The 22,660-nt window shown below is 45.0% G+C and overlaps 1 protein-coding gene across 2 annotated transcripts; it reads left to right on the top strand.

The window, feature by feature from the left end:
• Positions 1-5,132: 5,132 nt before the first annotated feature.
• Positions 5,133-22,363, top strand: LOC139477118 (E3 ubiquitin-protein ligase TRIM56-like). Of its 2 annotated transcripts, none has more exons than XM_071259665.1 (3): positions 5,133-5,404; positions 17,290-19,400; positions 21,488-22,363. In XM_071259665.1, the coding sequence occupies exon 2, from the start codon at positions 17,466-17,468 to the stop codon at positions 19,371-19,373; it is 1,908 nt and encodes a 635-aa protein (XP_071115766.1). In that variant the 5' UTR covers positions 5,133-5,404; positions 17,290-17,465; the 3' UTR covers positions 19,374-19,400; positions 21,488-22,363. The 2 variants fall into 2 exon arrangements, with proteins under 2 accessions (XP_071115766.1, XP_071115767.1); XM_071259666.1 differs by lacking the exon at positions 5,133-5,404 and adding an exon at positions 7,470-7,555.
• The last annotated feature ends 297 nt before the right edge of the window (positions 22,364-22,660 follow it).

The following is a 22,660-nucleotide window of genomic DNA, read 5'->3' as shown; positions in this document are numbered from 1 at the left end:
TCCCGCAGGTTCTTTGATCTTATCTAGTGTGCATTATCATCATCGCCTTAAAGATCAGCAGATATGGCGGAAATTTTTTTTGTGTAGTGTCACATTATATATGAGGAGTAAGCAGAACATCGGATGACGTCACTCATGACCGTGGTGTTATGAATTAACGCACCACTGCGATCATGAGAATAAACAATATGCATCGATTCGATCCAAAAAAGGTGCTATCTTAGGGTGTGTAAGAAACAGATCACTACACTTGTGCTTGTCAGATGCCATTTATCTTACAACTTGTTGTTTCAAGCATATCTAACTCACTTTCGCTCGTCAGACACGTTTTGAAACAACTCGTTAAAAGATAAATGGTATCTGACAGACACTTGTGTAGTAATCTATATAGAGGGCGTCTTCAATATGTCCTGATGAGTGAGTGAGTTGGGTTTAACTCTGCTTTGAACGGAGTCCTGTTCTTAACCCGTGGGTTTTACTGTATGAGCACGTCCCAATTCACGACAACGTCTTCAGCAACCCATGCTTGCCGTAACAGGCGACTATGCTTGTCGTAAGAGGCGACTCACGGGATCGGGTGGTCAGGCTCGCTGACTTGGTTAAAGCATGTCATCGATCCCAAATGCGTGGATCGATGCTCATGATATCAATCACTGGATTGTCTGGTCCAGACTCGATTTATTTTGGAATAATGCTGAGTGCAGCGTTAAAATAAAAACAAAAAACAATCAAGCACACAAACAAACAATATAATGCTATGGACATACTCTTGCTAGGGTCACTACGGGGTTTTAGCACGGAACGCAGTTCATAATTGTCAATTTAGTATTTTATTTAAGTGACATCTTTCGACAAATGGCTCGCTGTCCCATGCAGACGGTATACACATGTGTCTTTGTTTGTTGGTTGTTGAATAACCAAGTAAGGATACGAATTTATGGATGAACAACTTCTTTATCACAATTAAGAACAACGTTTCGGTGTAGGTTCTAACACCGTTATCAAGCAAGTGATTTACAGAGCGTAGTAGGCAAGTAATTGTAATAAAGAAGCTGTTCATCCATAAATTCTTATCCTTACTTAGTACTCCAACTTCTAAATGACTATCAAAGAAGTTGTTAGATAACCGCCTCGTGGTCTAGTGGTAGAGCGTCCGCCCGGAGAGCAGAAGTTCCGGGGTTCGATCCCCGACCGCATCATACCACAAGTCATTTAAGGATGGTACTTCTTGATACCCTGCCTGGTGTCGGCGTTAAGGGACTGAAACAAGGACTGGTCGGCTCGGAGTCAGTATACTGTTTGTGAGTGGGGTATGCGTGTTAAACTGCGGCATGATATCTCAGTGTGCTAACGCTACAAACTCGGCATTAGTCCGGACTACTACAAGAAGCCACGCGCGCTAACACACACACACGTGCACGTCGCTATACAAGTTCAATAATCTTGGACGCGACGTTAAACCCCATTTCACATTGTTAAATACACACTCGGCAATATGACGGCGGACTGTAAACTATCCAGTCTGGACCAGACAATCCAATGATTAATATTATGAGGTTCGTCTACCTGCCCAATCCATTTGGACCCTCCTAAAAGCTAACGTGACCAGCACAGATTGCTGAGGACCTTTTCTAACCTGAACCCCATCGACTGTACTGACCACACACTGAGTCGTGATTGTAGTTGACGCAAACGATACGCCGAGGAAATGAAGCATACACATTTTAAAATGAACAATCATCATTGTTACACGTTTGCCCAAACATACAGCTCTCTTAGGGCAGATTTGACTTGATAGGAAGTATTTAATTTAAACGTAAGGCATATTACGGAACCAGCCAACAAACACGCGCTTTATCCATCCAGGCGTTAAGCCCATCGCCTGCATAGACATGTTATCGGCTTGATTGTGTTGTCTGTCAGGGTTAGTCTATCGATGACCATACAACACGCCGTCTTTTGTGTCAGTTATATGTTTTGGGGCTCAATACGAGGGGGTCATCTGTTTATTATGACATGGCTTCACAATGTACCAATTATTAATTGGGTTAATCGCGGTGGTAATTCCGTGAGAATAGGTCCCCAGAATTCCTTCCTGTTGTAAGATGCTCGGATGAGTACCCTGACCTCATCGCTGGTTGGTCAAGAAGCCCTGGTTTGTTTGCACGGCTCGGTTTTGTTAGGTTGCCGTGATACAGCTGTGATGTTGCTGACTCCGGCGTAAAACAATACTCACTCACTCTACTCGTTTACTAATACTTGGTAACCTTTTCGCCCGATGCGAATCTTTTATGGTGGCCATTCCTGGTGATCCCCGTTGTGATATTGCTGGAAAATTGCTGTCCCCATTGTGATATTGCTGGAATATTGCTGTTCCCCGTTGTGATATTGCTGGAATATTGCTGTATCCCGTTGTGATATTGCTGGAATATTGCTGTATCCCGTTGTGATATTGCTGGAATATTGCTGTTCCATGCTGTTATATGGCTGGAATATTGCTGTTCCCGTTGTGATATTGCTGGAATATTGCTGTTCCCCGTTGTGATATTGCTAGAATATTGCTGTTCCCCGTTGTAATATTGCTAGAATATTGCTGTTCCCCGTTGTGATATTGCTGGAATATTGCTGTTCCATGCTGTTATATTGCTGGAATATTGATGTTCCCGTTGTGATATTGCTGGAATATTGCTGTTCCCCCTTGTGATATTGCTAGAATATTGCTGTTCCCCGTTGTGATATTGCTAGAATATTGCTGTTCCATGCTGTTCTATTGCTGGAATATTGCTGTCCCTGTTGTGATATTGCTGGAATATTGCTGTTCCCCGTTGTGATATTGCTAGAATATTGCTGTCTCTGTTGTGATATGGCTGGAATATTGCTGTTCCCTGTTGTGATATTGCTGGAATATTGCTGTTCCCCGTTGTGATATTGCTGGAATATTGCTGTTCCATGCTGTTATATTGCTGGAATATTGCTGTTCCCCGTTGTGATATTGCTGGAATATTGCTGTTCCCCGTTAGGATATTGCTGGAATATTGCTGTTCCCCGTTGTGATATTGCTAGAATATTGCTGTTCCATGCTGTTATATTGCTGGAATATTGCTGTTCCCGTTGTGATATTGCTGGAATATTGCTGTTCCCGTTGTGATATTGCTGGAATATTGCTGTTCCCCGTTGTGATATTGCTAGAATATTGCTGTTCCATGCTGTTATATTGCTGGAATATTGCTGTTCCCCGTTGTGATATTGCTGGAATATTGCTGTTCCCTGTTGTGATATTGCTAGAATATTGCTGTTCCATGCTGTTCTATTGCTGGAATATTGCTGTTCCCCGTTGTGATATTGCTGGAATATTGCTGTATCCCGTTGTGATATTGCTAGAATATTGCTGTTCCATGCTGTTATATTGCTGAAATATTGCTGTTCCCCGTTGTGATATTGCTGGAATATTGCTGTTCCCCGTTGTGATATTGCTAGAATATTGCTGTTCCATGCTGTTATATTGCCGGAATATTGCTGTTCCCGTTGTGATATTGCTGAAATATTGCTGTTCCCGTTGTGATATTGCTGGAATATTGCTGTTCCTCGTTGTGATATTGCTAGAATATTGCTGTTCCATGCTGTTATATTGCTGGAATATTGCTGTTCCCCGTTGTGATATTGCTGGAATATTGCTGTTCCCCGTTGTGATATTGCTAGAATATTGCTGTTCCATGCTGTTCTATTGCGGGAATATTGCTGTTCCCCGTTGTGATATTGCTGGAATATTGCTGTATCCCGTTGTGATATTGCTGGAATATTGCTGTTCCCCGTTGTGATATTGCTAGAATATTGCTGTTCCATGCTGTTATATTGCGGGAATATTGCTGTTCCCGTTGTGATATTGCTGAAATATTGCTGTTCCCGTTGTGATATTGCTGGAATATTGCTGTTCCCCGTTGTGATATTGCTAGAATATTGCTGTTCCATGCTGTTATATTGCTGGAATATTGCTGTTCCTCGTTGTGATATTGCTTGAATATTGCTGTTCCCCGTTGTGATATTGCTAGAATATTGCTGTTCCATGCTGTTATATTGCTGGAATATTGCTGTTCCCCGTTGTGATATTGCTAGAATATTGCTGTTCCATGCTGTTCTATTGCTGGAATATTGCTGTTCCGTGCTGTTATATTGCTGGAATATTGCTGTTCCCCGTTGTGATATTGCTGGAATATTAATGTTCCCCGTTGTGATAAAGCTGGAATATTGCTGTTCCCCACTGTGATATTGCTAGAATATTGCTGTTCCATGCTGTTCTATTGCTGGAATATTGCTGTTCCCCGTTGTGATATTGCTTGAATATTGCTGTTCCTCGTTGTGATATTGCTGGAATATTGCTGTCCCTGTTGTGATATGGCTGGAATATTGCTGTCTCTGTTGTGATATTGCTGGAATATTGCTGTTCCCCGTTGTGATATTGCTGGAATATTGCTGTTCCCCGTAGTGATATGGCTGTAATATTGCTGTTCCCCGTTGTGATATGGCTGGAATATTGCTGTCCCCATTGTGATAATGCCTGGAATATTGCTGGCCCCATTGTGATATTGCTGGAATATTGCTGTTCCCTGTTGTGATATTGCTGGAATATTGCTGTCCCCATTGTGATATTGCTGGAATATTGCTGTTCCTCGTTGTGATATTGCGGGAATATTGCTGTCCCCGTTGTGATATGGCTGGACTATTGCTGTCCCTGTTGTGATATGGCTGGAATATTGCTGTTCCCCGTTGTGATATTGCTGGAATATTGCTGTTCCCCGTTGTGATATTGCTGGAATATTGCTGTTCCCCGTTGTGATAAAGCTGGAATATTGCTGTTCCCCACTGTGATATATTGCTGGAATACAAACGCTTCACAATAACCCAAAGACCAGCTCAGCGATCTTCCTGCATGATGCAAGAGTATGACAAACGACAGGCACATAATTCAAAGCGTCAACCTTGTCGAAATGTGTTTCGCTTCCACCCAACCCCCATATCCACCCTCATTGCCATTATAAATCTCTTCACGCTGTCAAGTTCCCTTGAATCAACATTTATCGCGTGTAGCACGTATTCCTCTTGACCCTCATTTACATGGGGCACGGTCCCAGGAATCGTTACCTGTTTATATCTCTATCAGGGGAGGGACGTTACACGGGGTGGACTCGTCATACACTGCCGGACAGGCATTGTTTACCGTGGAGTACTTGGTCCGTGCTGACAGCGGACAGATGTAGCCGGGGGAGGGGTTCCGTGTCGCAGACAGGTAGATCCGCGGGGAGTGGACAGGTACCTACGACCAGCTGTGCAGTGCAGGTAGAGAGGAGGGTGAGATCGGGGCGCCTACACCCCCGGGGAGCTGGTTGACGGGGGAGGAATGTTCACGGTGAGTACTTTGAGAAATCCTTGCTTACATAGCGAGTGAGTTTAGTTTAATGCCTGTTTGAACAGTATTTCTGTTAAGCCACATGCCAGCTGTGTGGAGGAAAGCGCAATGTAAATCAGGTCTTGGACTTTGTGATCTACGAGCTTTGGCCGACAAAGGGCAAATCTTAGGTTCGAACCCACGATCAGCGGATTCTGTCATGGCTAAGGGACGTAACTCTGCAAAGCGACTTAAACCGCTGAGCCCCAGTCATACACAAAACCAGGAATTGTGATACACTGTACAGTGCGAATCACACTTATTATATCATGTGTATGCCGTTATGTTAGTCAGCGTTGTGCTGTTCTGATGCAGGTGCGTGCATGGGTGTGACTGGGCGTCGGCTTGTAGTTTACCCTGCAGCACTCCCATAGACCCCGTCTGTCAGTACATGCAGTAGTACTGCGTCAAGATGTGTTAGATATTCAGTAGCCTAACAAAAACACGTCCCTTCAGTGTTATCAGAATACACACAAAGTGTGGAGAGGTGGTGACAGTCAGAAATTGTAAACCCCCTTCACTTCACGAAAGTTATTGTCCCCATAAAATATAGACAAACAAATGAAGCAAACTGATGATGATTAGTGTGGCGTAAACTATAGAGACACGAAACACAGTGTTAATCCGAACAATATCCCACTCAGAACGTCCGGATTAACTAATCACGTGCACAGATCATTTGTGCATTCGGAAGTTACCAATAATTCGTTAATCTTGAAATTTATTACTTCAGAGAGTACCGATGGTTCGTTTTTCCGGGGTTAGTCGCGATTCGTCCCGTGTTAGACTTAGTCTGGGATCCATGAACTTATAGTGTAGCTTGTCGAAAGTAGCGGCTAAATTGCATCGATGGTCAGGCCTTTGTGCCAGTGACTGATCTGTCTGGTCCACACTCGATCACACTGGATATAACTTGACTATTGCTGACTGCGGCCTAAAATAACAAACGCGCTGTGTGTTACCGGGTACCTGGGATTGCTGAATACGCATTGATCGCTACACCATACAATGCATTATATCATGAGATATTCTATATCGACACACCTGAAATACGACAGTCACCACTCACTAGGGCATTGCTTCCTGGAGAGGGTTCGTGGTTTTGGTGATGGGGAAGGGGGGTGTTTGGGGTTGTTAGTCTAGTGGTTAAAGCGTTCGTTCGTCACGCCGAAAGTCCGGGTTCGATTCCCACAAGGGTATAATGTGAAGTCCGTTTCTGGCGTCCCCCACCGTCATATTGCTGTACTGTTGCTAAAAGCGGCATACAACCATACTCACTCGTTCACCCTGGATCCGGGAAATGGGTAACTATTTGACATACTGTATACTCTTTCCTCCAACCTGTTTAACCCAGTGGCACATCCGGGGCTCTAGTTCTGCTCAATTGGTCCAAATGCTCATCGTTTATTCAAAGCAATTTAAACCGGTATAAGATAATATTACTTGCGAAACGCCTCGAAAAATAGCGTTAAACTAACGTTAAACAATTGACCTTTTGACCCACAAAATCTCGAAATATCTTCTGTATATAAATACTTATACGGAATTAATCCCTGCGCCACGCACCAATACATTTCAAAAAAGGGTGGACCACTTGATTCTCCTTAAATTGCATCACGTCCCTACCAATCCAAACACCAAAAGCGCAGAATATCCAATTACAAAATGGCTAAAGAATGTAAAACTTCATTTTTGACAGCGTTGGTTTAAATGGCAGTGTTCAGTTATCAACTCACTGGACACAGATAAACGACATGCCACTATAAATCTACGTGACTCCGACACACTTAAACTAGTCTACCTAGTATATTGAAGTCTTTAATCTTGATAGGCGGACGCCACAGGTAAGACCAGGTAAAGCCAAGGTTAGTCAGTACAAAGGCTATATCTCCGTGTGGGGCGTTGCTTATCAAACGATAGAGCCTGCGCGCTTTTAGAATGTATTTATCGGCAATAGGAAAGCTGAGTAATATAACGTACACACATTGCACGACTATTAGTGAGTGTGATGTCAGGTGGCTTCTAGCTGTGATATGGAGGCGGGCAACGCTGTGATCCTCACCCATGGCCATGGGTGTCGTTGTAGAAAACAACCTTAGCGCTACGACTGTCGTAAGTCTATGTTAAAGTATGGTTGGTTGGTTGGTTTGTTGTTTAACGCCGCACTCGGCAATATTCCCGCTCTATGACGGCGGTCTGTCAATAATCGAGTATGGACCAGACAATCCAGTGATTGATATCATGAGCATCGATCCACACAATTGGGATCAATGACATGTATCAACCAAGTCAGCGAGCCTGACCACCCGATCCCGTTAGTCGCCTTTTACGACAAGCATAGTCGCCTTTTACGGCAACATGGGTTACTTAAGACCTATTCTACCCCGGAATCTTCACGGGGCTGTTAAGGTATAGGAGTTACGATCACATGAGCGCTGAGATCTGGCGCTGAGATCGGGCTGTCCTCCGATGGACAAGGGAGAGCTTTAACCACTAGACTTCCCCACCACCGTGTGCCCCGAGCTAGTGTTTAAGATGATATTCTCTCAAAACGTCTAAATGCCAAAACGTTTACAGTGAGGTGAGGTGAAATTGGATTTAACGTCGCGTCCAAGATTATTGCACTTATATAGCGACGTGCATGCACGTGTGTGTGTGTGTGTGTGTGTGTGTGTGTGTGTGTGTGTGGCTGCTTGTACTAGTCCGGACTGATGCCGATTTATAGTGCTAGCTCACTGAGATACCATGCCGCAGTTTAACATAAATACCCCACTCAGACACAGTATACTGACTCCGAGCCGACCAGTCCTTGTTTTAGCCCCTTAATGCCGAGTGCCAGACAGGGTAACAACAAGTACCATCTATTAACGTCTTTTGGTATGACGCGGCCGGGGATCGAACCCCGGACCTTCCGCTCTCCGTGCGGACGCTCTACCACAAGACCACGGAGGCGGCGAAAACGTCTACAGACTAAAACAACAATTATCATGGCCCAGTGCACGCAGTTCTGCCTGCATATTACCTGTTAGTGGGATGGAACAGCACAAAAGAAATAACATAAGAATGTATAAAACATGTAAACGATTTAATGTATGCAAGCTTTTGTTATATGTATTACCTATATGTATAAAACTGCATTTATCATAGCTTATTAAACAGATAAAGCACATTAAACAGATATAGCACATTAAAATGCAAACATTATAAGTCTTAAGATAAGTCTTAAGCCTTGGTGGGTGTCTGTCTTTGTGCAACTTGGTGCCTCGCTGTGTCTCATTTGTGAAGGATAGGGTTGCCAAAGGCGCCTTGTGGTTAAAGTGTTCGCTCGTCACACCAATGGACCGGGTTTGATTCCCAGAGGTCCTTTTGTAATGCCCCCCACCGTGGAATCATTGGAGTGAGTGAGTGAGTTGGGTTTAACGCCGCTTTTAACAGTATTCCAGTTATATCACGGCGTGTCAGCTTAATGTGGGAGGAAAGCCCGAAGTGGAATCGTTGGAATAATGCTAAAGGCTGCGTAACACTCAACACTCACTCACTCACTCACTCACTCACTCAACCCACCCACCCACCCACCCACCCACTCGCTCACTCACTCACTCACTCAACCCACCCTACCAACCCATTCACTCACTCACTCGAGCCATTCGTCAATCATTCCCAAGTTATTTCCCCTGTCTTGTGACTTGACAACTCGAGTACAGTATAAAGCAGATACGCCAGTCCGACACCCGCCTTCAAGGACAACAAACTCTTCAGTGACAGGGAACAATGTGTTTGCACCCGGCCGCGGGACAGTGATGGAATGGGCAATGTTTGTCAGTGTTAGTTTTGCACTCACTCAACGCTCATTCTGACAACGTAACGGCGCTCATTAATAGCAAACTGAATCCATAACATCTGGTGATGAGGATTCGTTAATTAAAAATTCCTGTAGGCGTGTAAAAGATGACTCTGATTCCTGGGTCATGTTGGCAATATATTTGTTGAACACCCCGCTGTGAAGTAATTGGGCGACTGACGTACACACCTCGTCCCACGGCATTTATGACACATTTTTTTTTTACATAGTTGATCCATATTTGTCAGGATCTAAGCTAGATAAAACGCTCCGAAGTTTGGGTTGGTGTTGAGAAACCCGAGGGTAGCAGGTGTAGGGTGATGAAGTTCAAGGGGGATGATGAACTCCTTGCGGGTAGGTTCAGCAAGCTAAGTCCTAGGTTATGTAAGTATCATCTTGAGATCAGCAGTATTAAAGGGCACGTTTACCGAGAGTGTCAGTTTTTCTAGAGGTCCAGTCTTCCTAGAGGGTCAGTTTTCCAAGAGGGTTAGTTTTCCTAGAGGGTTAGTTTTCCTAGAGGGGACGTTTTCCTATAGAGGGGACGTTTTCCTAGAAGGGTAGTTTTCCTAGAGGGTCAGTTTTCCAAGAGGGTCAGATTTCCTAGAGGGTCAGTTTTCCAAGAGGGTCAGATTTCCTAGAGGGGACGTTTTCCTAGAAGGGTAGTTTTCCTGGAGGGGTAGTTTTCCTAGAGGGTCAGCTCTCCTAGAGGGGACGTTTTCCTAGAAGGGTAGTTTTCCTAGAGGGTCAGCTTTCCTAGAGGGGGCGTTTTGCTAGAAGGGTAGTTTTCCTAGAGGGGACGTTTTCCTAGAAGGGTAGTTTTCCTAGAGGGTCAGTTTTCCAAGAGGGTCAGATTTCCTAGAGGGGTAGTTTTCCTTTTGGGTCAATTTTTCTTTTTGGGTCAGTTTTCCTGGAGGTCAGGTTTTCCTAGAGTGCCAGTTTATCTTTCGGTTCAGTTTTCCCGGAGGGCCATTTTTCCCACAATGTCCTTTATTTGAGTCTGGATGCAGCGGCGTGAACCAATATTCACTTGTTCCTTTGGGGCCTTAGACATACCAATATATATGTAGAAAAACCGAAACCACAGTCATAGCGCGAATAGACGTCCTATACCACGAAGATATATTCGATGTGTTGTGGAAGTTAGTAAGATAGTAAGTTGTAATATTTTCTTATTAGAGAACCGTTCATAATACTTTGAGGCACAATATCGTATAACGGAGATCGCGGAGAAACAGGACTGAAACTCACTTCATCATCGAAAATGTTTAATGGATCGCGGGGACCTTATCGTGTCAAACAATTCGCTGTGCTGTGCGGTAAACGTCTAAGACCTGCATTAAGTCAGGAGTGTCACCTCAATCATCGTGACACACTGTTCAATGCAGACTTAAACCAAACTCACTCAGTCAGTCAGTTCTCCACTACCAAGTGATGTTAGAGTCGCAATGCTGTCTTCACCCCCGTGTACCGAGCTGTATTGATAAACTGTCCCAGGTGGAGTTTGTATCACAGCTTTGTCGCGTATCGTGTCCTGTAGTCACTGGTTCAACAGGCACTGTGTAATGTATTCACGGGACTCGCACTGACAAAGACGCCTTTGTTGGGACCAACCCGGTTTCACCTCCACATACCTCCGACTTAAATCCCAGTATTACAAATACCTGTGTTATATACATAAGTGCTACGTGATCGATCACTGGCTCCTAGTTGGAAGTACTGAAGAAATAAGGAAATCGGGTGGTCAGTAATAAATGGATGGTGTGGTCAGTAATAAGGAGATCGGGTGGTCAGTAATAAGGGGATCGGGTGGTCAGTAATAAGGAGATCGGGTGGTCAGCAATAAGGAGATCGGGTGGTCAGCAATAAGGAGATCGGGTGGTCAGTAATAAGGGGATCGGGTGGTCAGTAATAAGGAGATCGGGTGGTCAGTAATAAGGAGATCGGGTGGTCAGTAATAAGGAGATCGGGTGGTGTGTAATAAGGAGATCGGGTGGTCAGTAATAAGGAGATCGGGTGGTCAGTAAAAAGGAGATCGGGTGGTCAGTAATAAGGAGATCGGGTGGTCAGTAATAAGGGGATCGGGTGGTCGGTAATAAGGGGATCGGGTGGTCGGTAATAAGGAGATCGGGTGGTCAGTAATAAGGAGATCGGGTGGTCAGTAATACGGAGATCGGGTGGTCAGTAATAAGGAGATCGGGTGGTCAGTAATAAGGGGATCGGGTGGTCAGTAATAAGGGGATCGGGTGGTCAGTAATAAGGGGATCGGGTGGTCAGTGGATTATTGCACTTATATAGCGACGTGCATGCACGTGTGTGTGTGGCTGCTTGTACTAGTCCGGACTGATGCCGATTTATAGTGCTAGCACACTGAGATACCATGCCGCAGTTTAACATGAATACCCCACTCAGACACAGTATACTGACTCAGAGCCGACCAGTCCTTGTTTTAGCCCCTTAATGCCGAGCGCCAGACAGGGTAACAACAAGTACCATCTTTTAACGTCTTTTGGTATGACGCGGCCGGGGATCGAACCCAGGACCTTCCGCTCTCCGTGCGGACGCTCTACCACTAGACCACGGAGGCGGTTCAGTAATTTAGGGATAGGGTGGTCAGTAATAAGGGGATCGGGTGGTGTGTAATAAGGGGATCGGGTGGTCACCTTTTTCGGCACGTCGCTTATTGATTCAGTGGCTGGTTAGCTTGGTCCAGACTGGAGCATGGATATTTCAGTTATTGCCAATGACGTGCACACACACTCGACACCAAGGCCCGCCTTACTCCGTACACATAAACATCTCCATCGCAAGCAACCCAGTGTATGAGTAATGGGAATTTTCCTATTACACAATAAATCCTGTAACCCCATCACCAGGGCTTCAAGAAACACGCCTCTATGAACTGATGAACTGAGAGTTTGCAGATACTGTTGGTCTTATTAATGTCTACATCTCCCAAACAAATTTTGACAGACAGGTGTAAATTCAATTTTCTCATTTCTCATCCTCGATAACAGCTTGGTTGTAAATTAATCTAAAAACTTTGACACGCCCCCCTGCTGGCAAGTCTCCAGTTCGTAACCACCCAGGTAGCCCGATCTGGATCTACTTTTATAACCATGTATTCATCCGCATACCTACCACATGCACTGACGTCTGGCAACTGCACCAGTACAGGTGGTTGAGGTCAAAATAGTTCGTAACATATTAAACAATGTCAACACACATAGCTTTGATAACAGTACAACCACATTTGTATGAAAGACCAGGTGATCCCCCCCCCCCCCCCCCCCCCCCTCCCCGCGAGTACACCTGGGAGGTAGGGTTGTCTGTGTAACAGGGGTGCTATTAATGATATATAGGGGGAACATGTGACGTAAATCACGTGGAAGCGGTGAAAGACGGGTGTGTTAAATCCACAGGTGGTTGGACGAAAGCCTTTCATGTTTTGACAGAATTGGACTGGGAGTGGAACACGGCGCATGCGTAACGTGATTAATAAGGGATATGTCAAAAGTCACGAGATGGTACATTATATCGTGGATGCATTGTGATATAATGCTTATCACATTGGTATTGTTCCCCAAGTATATGTTTATGGTGCTGTATGCAGTAAGAAACTGGACTGAGTGACTGAGTGCTGTGTTAATATCTGGGGTCTTTTTAACCCAGATGTTAGATAACATGTTTCATTCAGATGCATTACGCTCTGTGATATAAACGAGACAGTAAATACCTTACACCGCATCTAGCAATACTCGGCTGTATCACAGCTTGTCAATAACCGAGACTGGGTCGGATAAACAGGTGGTTGATATCATGAGCATCAGTTCACGTCGTCACACACGCTATACATTGTAGCACGACTCTTATTCCGTGTGACTCGTGAAGATCCGGGGTATAATAGGTCTTCAGCAACCCATGCTTGCCGTAAAAGGCAACTAAGCTTGGGGTAAAAGGTGACGATGCTTGCGACTAACGGGATTAGGTGGTCAGGCTCGCTGACTTTGTTTGTTGCATGTCATCGTATCCCAACTGCGTGGATCGATGCTCATGATGTCAATCACTGGAATTTCTGGTCCAGATTCGATTATTTACAGACCGCCGTCATATAGCTGGAATATTGCTGAGTGCAGCGTTAAAGAACAAGTGAGTGAGTATGCTTTTACTGCCCTTTTAGCAATATTCCAGCAATATCACGGCGGGGGGAACCCAAAATGGGCTTCACATATTGTACCCATGCGGGGAATCGAACCCGGGCTTTCGGCCTGACGAGCGCTTTAACCACTAGGCTACCCCAACGCCAAACAAACAAACTTATTCCGTGTCCAAGATCAGCATTATCCTCCTACAACAGCGACTCGATGTACAGATGTCAAGCACAACCGAGCAGGCATATATGACTTATATTACGTCAATAAAACTCGAACTACTTTACGTTAAACCCTGTCCTGACCTCAGACTTGTACTAACCTCATAAACATCAAACGTGTTGTCGTAATGTCATCCCGGGTCAGCAACTTGCTGTGGTTTGTGTTGCCCTATGTATCCTTGACACAGACACATTGACAGAGGGACGTTCAGCTATTGAACCCCGGATCACAGCCAGCAGAGGTTTATGAGCTGTAATACCCGACCTCAGACATTCTCACTATGCCTTCAGCTTATAATGTCATAAATATTTATGTGTTTCTGTTTAAAAGGTTAGACCGATAAGATACCGTTAGAAAGCAACGTTCAGACCTCGTGGCGGGTCGGTGATGCACGTTCATTTGTCGTGAGAGTTGGTGTTGGAGTGTTGGGTTGGTAAGCAAGGAAGTAAATGGTTGGTGGTGTTTGGTTGGTTTGGCTCGTAAGGGTTAGACGGATTGGTTGCTTAGCAAAGAAGTAAATGGTTGGTGGCGCTTTGTTGGTTTGGCTCGTAAGGGTTGGACGGATTGGTTGCTTAGCAAAGAAGTAAATGGTTTGTGGTGTTTGGTTGGTTTGGCTCGTAAGGGTTGGACGGATTGGTTGTTTAGCAAAGAAGTAAATGGTTGGTGTTTGGTTGGTTTGGCTCGTAAGGGTTAGACGGATTGGTTGCTTAACAAAGAAGTAAATGGTTGGTTGTGCTTTGTTGGTTTGGCTCGTAAGGGTTAGACGGATTGGTTGCTTAGCAAAGAAGTAAATGGTTGGTGGTGTGTGTTGGTTGGTTTGGCTCGTAAGGGTTGGACGCATTGGTTGCTTAGCAAAGAAGTAAATGGTTGGTGGTGTTTGGTTGGTTTTGCTCGTAAGGGTTAGACGGATTGGTTGCTTAGCTAAGAAGTAAATGGTTGGTGGTGTTTGGTTGGTTTGGCCCGTAAGGGTTAGACGGATCGGTTGCTTAGCAAAGAAGTAAATGGTTGGTTGTGCTTTGTTGGTTTGGCTCGTAAGTGTTAGACGGATTGGTTGCTTAGCAAAGAAGTAAATGGTTGGTGGTGCTTTGTTGGTTTGGCTCGTAAGGGTTAGACGGATTGGTTGCTTAGCAAAGAAGTAAATGGTTGGTGGTGTTTGGTTGGTTTGGCCCGTAAGGGTTAGACGGATCGGTTGCTTAGCAAAGAAGTAAATGGTTGGTTGTGCTTTGTTGGTTTGGCTCGTAAGTGTTAGACGGATTGGTTGCTTAGCAAAGAAGTAAATGGTTGGTGGTGCTTTGTTGGTTTGGCTCGTATGCGTTAGACGATTTGGTTGGTTTTCCCGTAAGCGTTAGACGGATTTTTTGGTAAGCAAGGAAGTGAAGGGTTGGTCTGACTTGGTTCACGTTGACCTTGACGTCTGTTTGGCTCAACCCACAGGTGCTTTATTGGGGTGACGGTCACGTGAAAATTGCACCTGATGCTTGCAGTGCCAGTATCTCTTCAGGATAACGCGCACCTGTTAAGTTGCCCTGGCTATGAACACGATCTGTTTATTGCTCTGAGAGATGGCTCCACATACCAGTGAAGGCAGACACAGGCAAGGGTCTCGTTTTAATTTGGATAAATCACCAAGCTGGTTATTGTGAAAGAAATTCTACCTCGGACGTGGATAGTGAGAAGCCATTGTTTTTAGATAGGAGCATTGTGGCAGTAGGGTTCGTTCCGATTCGTTTAGGGGAAATCAATCGGAAAGATTTGGCTCGTATCCAGTTTTAGTTGAAACAGCTGAAGTAAGCTATAATCTTGAACCTAACACTTGCTGGCTAGCCCTTGTTTGAAGTATACACTACTAACGCCATTAAATTGTTTCCGTGTCACTACTACACTCATTCGTCACCACTCGCCCCTTTCCGTAACCTGCAAGAAGACATTCGTCACCACTCGCCCCTTTCCGTAACCAGCACGAAGACATTCGTCACCACTCGCCCCTTTCCGTAACCAGCAAGATGAATCGATGAATATTATGTGCCAAAATACGACAAACCAATCAGGATGCGCGTATGATTTCAAATTCTTCGTCAAAGAATCCCACAGAAATAATTTTTGATTTTATATATGCCTTGCATCTAAAAATATACCCAAGACACAGTTAAATGGGTTCAATCATACTGTATAGTTCCGCACGTCCCGATGTGCTTTAAATTGCATGTGAAATATATATAATATATGGGGAAATAAATGTGAACCATTACGCAACGAGTTGACAATGGTTTTAGGTGTGCCCGTTTGCGCTAAGACGGTACCCGGTGGCAAAAATGGCCATGAGAGGGACACGAGTCGCTATTCGGCTTGTCCCGGAATAACACGAGTTGGTCACGAATGTACTACACTAGTGGTGTCATTGAACAATCAGTGGTGAGGTTTAAGCAGGTGACTGACAAGACTACTACTACTACTACTACTACTACTACTACTACTACTGCTACTACTACTACTACTACTACTACTATTACTACTACTAGAGGGGGCACGGGTGGCCCAGTCGTCTAAGGCGAACATAGAGTCCTCCTGTTGTCACCCTGCCACACGCTCAGCATTAAGGGGATAAAACAAGGACTGGTCGGCTCAGAGTCAGTATGCTATACCTGAGTGGGGTATATATGTTGATATATATTGTTTTGGCTTCAACTCCTAACATAATTAGTCCATTGTGATGTTTTTGAGTTCGTTTGAACTTCTTTATCATATTTAGTCAAATAAAAGGACAGAGTTTTCAGTATATTTGAAAAATGACACATTTAGGCATTTTATTAACTGCCCAAGTGAATGACATTTTACACATTGACTGCAACGTATATACACCGAGAAAACTAGCTCTACTGTCGACGATAATCTGGCGTATCCCTTCTTCTGTACATTTTCATGACGAAAATAAACTACCTGAAGAAACAAGTGTTAAGCCAGTGTTCAGTGACAGTCAGTTTCATCCTGCGTGGAGAGAAATGGAACACTTCATTTCTGAAAACTGTATCAGCACTTGCATCACAAATCGCGTGGACTACATGAAAGGTTGGAACGTTCAATATGTGTATTCAACCAAAATAACCCGGCCGGTTTATAAAGTTTGGCTCCACATCTGTACATTAGTGTTTTTCCATGTAAGTGGTATTCTGAATGTATAAATGATTTCCCTGTCGGGAAAATAGCGTCAGCAGTCTCGGTGGTCAATTGTCTGTTCCTAAGAAACAATGTAGCGTTTTTATACTGTTCAGTATGTCATGTGAACCCGCAAGTTGGAGGGCGGTTTATGTGTTTTGTTTCCTTATCAGATGTTAAAGCTTGGAGTCTAATCTGATTTTAAAGGTTCTGACCCTTATCCGATGTAAAACAAGCTGGAGATGATTGAAATCACGTCACTCAGCTAATTGCTTGAATGTGGGTCAAGGTCATATGGAATAAATGTGTGTTTGATCAGCAAGGTCCTGTCCTAATCGGCGTTAAGCTGGTAAACAGAATAATCTCTAAGCCCAACAGCCCCTCTGCTGAGCGTGCTAATCACCGCATTCCATTTACAACCAGGGGAATATCAATAGTTCGATACTGCTAGCCTGCAATACAATACCTTCATTGTTTTCCAGAGCGTCACGTGACCGCGAGCAGACGACATTGAGCTCGGCAGACGACATTGCTAGAGTAGACGACGAAGGCTACGTCAAACGACTTGCAATGAAGTTTGATGACATGTAGAATTTTCGGAGCAGACGACACTGAATAAAGCAGACGACAGAAGTAAGAAGAGCAGACGACCGCAGTAATGGCGGACGCAGAGATCCTCAACGCTCTTTCGGAGGGTCTCTGCAGCTGCAGAATTTGCGGCCGTCCTCAGCGACGTCCTAAGGCTTTGCCCTGTCTACACTCTTTCTGCAAAACGTGTCTGAACGACCACATCAACGGCGAGCTCGAACGAAACGGGTCCAAGTCGTTCCCTTGTCCGAAATGCAGACAGACTACACTGCTTCCTTCCGACGGCAGGAGAGGGAGGCACGGCGATAGCTTCAAGGATGATACGTTTGTAAATAAGCTCAGTGAGGTCTTGACCGCTTATAACGACGACAAATCCTGCGACATATGTGACAGAAGGGACGTGACGGCACCTGCAGTCAACTGGTGCATGGATTGCTATGACGCATTGTGTGATGCGTGCGGCAAGGTCCACCTCCACGGGGCGACCACAGCTGACCATGTCGTCATTTCCGCTGACGAGATGCGTAAACTTCCGCTGGAGAGCGTCATGAAGCGGAAGCGTAGCGTTCTGTGCGGGAAGCACGAAGGGGAGGTGCTCAAGCTGTTCTGCGTGGACTGTCGAGGTCCTGCGTGTGTCCAATGTGCAGCGACGTCACATAGAACATGTAAGAACTGTGTAACAGTGGTGGAAGCTATGTCTGAGCGGGAGGAGGATTTAGGCGAACTTATCGTTCAGGCAGAAGCGCTGCAGCTCAACCCCGAGGGGAAACCCAGGGGTCAGGCCTTAGGGGACTCGGGGGAGGTCTTGGAGGAGACCATTAAGCGTTCAGAGGAGAGGATTAAATCCCTCTCGGCAGATTTGATCAAGAGGATCGAAGAGAGCCAGAGCACACTTCTCAGTCGTCTGAACGACTCGGCACAGAAGCTTCGTAGCCAACTAAACGGGTCCAAAAAAGCCCCCCCAAAAGACCACATGACGACCCTAAAGTGCGCAAGTGAACGGATGCAGGCTCTGCTCAAGTACGGAAGTGACGTGGAGATCTTGCAGGTGTACGAGACTATCAAAGACTCGATCCAGCAGATAGGGCAGGAGGGGGACTCGACCGTGGAACCCCCTGAAGACATGATGGTCAGGGTCAACTTTGCTGTGACAGACCCTGTGAAACTGTTCAACAGGGACTTTGAGGAACTCGGTGAGATTCAAATCGAGGATTGCAATTCGGACGAAGGTCTCTCCTCGTGGGGAGTCGCCTGCACGTCGAAGGGGGAGATAATCGTGGCTGATTGCCGGAACAAGCGAGTTCAGAAGTTCACCGGTAATGGCGATCTCATTGATCAGATCCAGATCAGCGAGGAACCACGAGATTTGACGAGATGTGGCGAAAGAGAGGAGGTGGCCATTACCATCAACAAAAAAGTAATCTTCTTTGTCATCACTGGTGGACAGATGGCGCTCAAGAAGAGAGTGAGGACGGACAAACAGTACGACAGTATCGAAATGTCCAAATCGGAAGACAGTTTGCTCGTCAGCTGTCTCAAAGATGCTTCTGTGGATCTCATCAGCCTTGAAGGGGAGGTCCTGAAGTCCTTCAACGCAGATGCTGAGGGCAATCCGATATTCGTCCAACCACGATACGTTTGCTTCACAAGGGAGGGGAACTACGCTGTCACCGACGTCACCAGCAACACCGTCAAGTGTATATCGCCCGAGGGCCAACTTGTCTACGCCTACCATCCCGACGGCGCCCACGTCCTTAGAAAGCCTCAAGGTCTCTGCGCTGACAAGATCGGCAACATCTTCATCGCCGACTACGCCAACAGTCGGATCCAGCTGATCACCAGCGAGGGGTACTTCCAGAGGTTTGTCCTGGCCAGAGAAAGTGGACTCTCTCGACCAGTGGCCATCAACATGACGTCCTCCAACAAGCTGATTGTGGTCCAGAGTGACGGGATGGTCAAAGTCTTCAGCTATGAATGACCCGGGCATATGAAGCCCCGCTTCAAAGTGAGTAAATTGCTTGTTGTGAGAATCTTGTTTTATGTCGGGTCAGTAATATTTCAGCTATATCTCGGCGGCCTGTAAACGAGCCAGTCGGGGCATCCAAGCCAGTGGCTGTTATAATCAACAACAATGTACACCCTCTTGCTATGAAGACACAACAGGCATGATGTTGTTTAACGCCGGTCTCAGCAATATTTCAGCTTTATAGCGGCGGTGGTGGCCGGTAAAAAATCAAGTATGGATCAGACAGTCCAGTGATTGATATCATGAGCAACAACCCACGCCGTATAGCGACGATGACTCGCAATCAACCAGGTCACCGGGCCTGACCGCCCGATCACCTCTTACAAGCATGGGTTGCTAGGGACCAATTTAAAAACCGAATCCCCACGGGTACAGAATAGTTGTGATAATGATGATGATGATGATGATGATGATTTTGATGATGACTACATGCATTTAGCGTTAACAGCGCATGTTGTTAGGATGTGCATTTTGTCAACCAAGCTCCCATGTCTACACTGACAACGCCACATCGCAGGCAACCCGGAGCTTTCAAAAACCTTTTGAAAGATGCAAAGCTCAATAGGATAAATCATTCTCACATTTCAAATTTCCAACTCTGATTGGAAGATGAAAAGAAGGCCTCCTTATGTGCTATAGCTTTCCTTTTTGAAATTCAGAACCGCGGAGTCATTACGTAACTTTATCTTTTACGACATTAATTCACTCTACATTAAATTACCGTCTTATGCGCAGAGTAGGAGGATTTTATTGCGCTTCAGGCGGTGGGGTATACGAGAAATGGGCTTCACACATTGTACCCATGGGGGGAATAGAACAGGCATTCAGCGTGACGAGCGAACGCTTTAACCACTAGGCTACCGTCGCTTGTTTAGGCTATGCCTATGAATATCATGGAAGATCATCGTGAACGGATGATTTGACAGGGTCAGTACCTCATGCTTTGTGGAAAGGCCTGAAAGTAGGACTGGTGGTCAGCCTAAGTGACCACTGGGCATGGGGTGCTGATATTACTCACTGGGCTGTCTGTGGTTTGTGGTGCTGCTGGTGGAGGGTCGACCAGAGCGTAGGTCATCTTCCAAACTCGCTCTCCCACTCAATGTCATACAGATTGTCTGTGGTTTGTGTGCTGGTGGAGGGTCGACCAGAGTGTAGGTCATTTTCCAAACTCGCTCTCCCACTCAATGTCATACGATGGGTTTGTCTGTGGTTTGTGTGCTGGTGGAGGGTCGACCAGAGCGTAGGTCATCTTCCAAACTCGCTCTCCCACTCAATGTCATACGATGGGTTTGTCTGTTGTTTGTAGTGCTGGCGGAGGGTCGACCAGAGTGTAGGTCATTTTCCAAACTCGCTCTCCCACTCAATGTCATACAGATTGTTTGTGGTTTGTGTGCTGGTGGAGGGTCGACCAGAGCGGAGGTCATCTTCCAAACTATTTCGCCTACTCAGTGTTTAACTGTTGCATCACACACACACGCACGCACGCACGCACGCACACGCACACACACACACATAAACAACATGCAACCGTTCCCCAATATTCTTTGGTGATCGACCCTCCATGATAAGACTATTGATGACTGCTATATATTCTCACGCCACACGGTAAAAACTGACGTCACAGGTAGGCACAATAAATAAGCTATATATGAGAAGCTCAGACACTTTCTGATATTCCCTCGTCTTGTTTAAAGGGGCATAAAACGCTATCACTCACTCTATCACTATTATAAGGTGGGCTTTTGGGTGATCATGGGCTAGTTATTAAAGCGCTGGGTCGTCACGGATGCGATTCCCCACATGTGTACAATGTGTGAAGTCCATATTCTTGCGAAGTCCTCCTTCTTGTGAAGGCCATATTCTTGTGAAGCCCCTGGTATTGTGAAGCCCATATTCTTGTGAAGGTCATATTCTTCTGACAATCACATTCTTGTGACGCTCACATTCGTGTGAAGCCAATAGTCTTGTGAAGCCCATATTGTTGGTACCTTGATGCACTATTCAGCAATGGCGTGAAACTCACTCACTCACTCACTCTATCTATCACCTATCCTCCGTGTTTTCAGGTGACATGTTGGTGCCCACGCTGCCTCGCCAAGGAAGAACAGGAGGCGGAAGCTGCGCAGTAGACGCATTCAAAGAATTCTGGGAGATTATTAGCATCAAGGCCCTGCTGTAGACGCTATATCAAGACACGTCGTCATAGTTTCAGATGCTTGTAATGTGCTCGTAGAAAACATGACGTACTTGGCTGTGTATATATTAGCCACGATGGCTTGTAAACCTAGAGGGCAAACTTAGCAGATTAGGGAGTAATAAACTTATTGGCTTTAAGAAAAAGTAGCAAAACCCCATTGACACATAGGTAGGGTTCTTATGAACATTTGTATATCTGGATAAGCGTAGATCCACAGAAGATATAAAACTACATATACTGAACAAGAGAACGTTGAATATTTTTAGGGATATTATTTATGAAAGTATGTATTTAGTCTTAGTCTACAAAAACGGATGTTAACGTTCAGTATGTTTGTATCTTGGTACGTAATGGGTTTCAAGACCATAAGGAACACTGCTACTCTTGAATACAAACTAATGACCCCTATTTGTTTTCCTAACAAGGAGACGGCGACGACAGTGTAGTCATCACGCCATCAACAACACTTATCGTGCCCCACCTATTTACCTGTGGAAACTTATGGCGGTTTATTCAAACTAGTTACCCAAGATGTAATCAGCAGCTACTAAAGTACTCACGGAAATGAAAAAAACTGTTTTTCTCAATTTAAAAATCGACACAAAGTGTTACATAGCTGTAAATACGAAATACCAAAACAACTCGAAAAGTACTAGTCTGGATTTGCTAGTTTGATCTCAGTGAACAATACAAAATGTACTTTACAGGAGGTAATTTGTCGGCACTTTCAACATTCAAAAATATAACTAAGTCCAAATTGACATAGCAGAAACAGAATATATGCATTATGCACCTGTTCTCACCTGTCGTCAAGGTGTCATAGGTCACCTTGATCTACTTACACCTGGTTATGCCCCGTTTCACAATAGTCTGTTTTATTCACATTTTTACACACTTTTACGTGTAAAAAGGCATAAAAACATTTGATACACTGTATTTGTGCCACGGCCCAATTAGTACTAATTTAGTTGTTTGAATATTTACATATTTTGTATATTAACTGCATTTATTTAAGATCTGAGGTCGAAAAAACAGGTTTGAG

Source organism: Haliotis cracherodii, unplaced genomic scaffold, assembly GCF_022045235.1.
Source record: "Haliotis cracherodii isolate W230 unplaced genomic scaffold, xgHalCrac1.p SCAF_31, whole genome shotgun sequence".
Taxonomy (NCBI): domain Eukaryota; kingdom Metazoa; phylum Mollusca; class Gastropoda; order Lepetellida; family Haliotidae; genus Haliotis; species Haliotis cracherodii.
The sequence above is the reverse complement of the archived record's forward strand: the minus strand, read 5'-3'. Positions and strand labels throughout refer to the sequence as shown.

Bases quoted from the DNA above. Each gene is read 5' to 3' on its own strand.
- LOC139477118 (XM_071259665.1), top strand. From the start codon at position 17,466: ATGGCGGACGCAGAGATCCTCAACGCTCTTTCGGAGGGTCTCTGCAGC.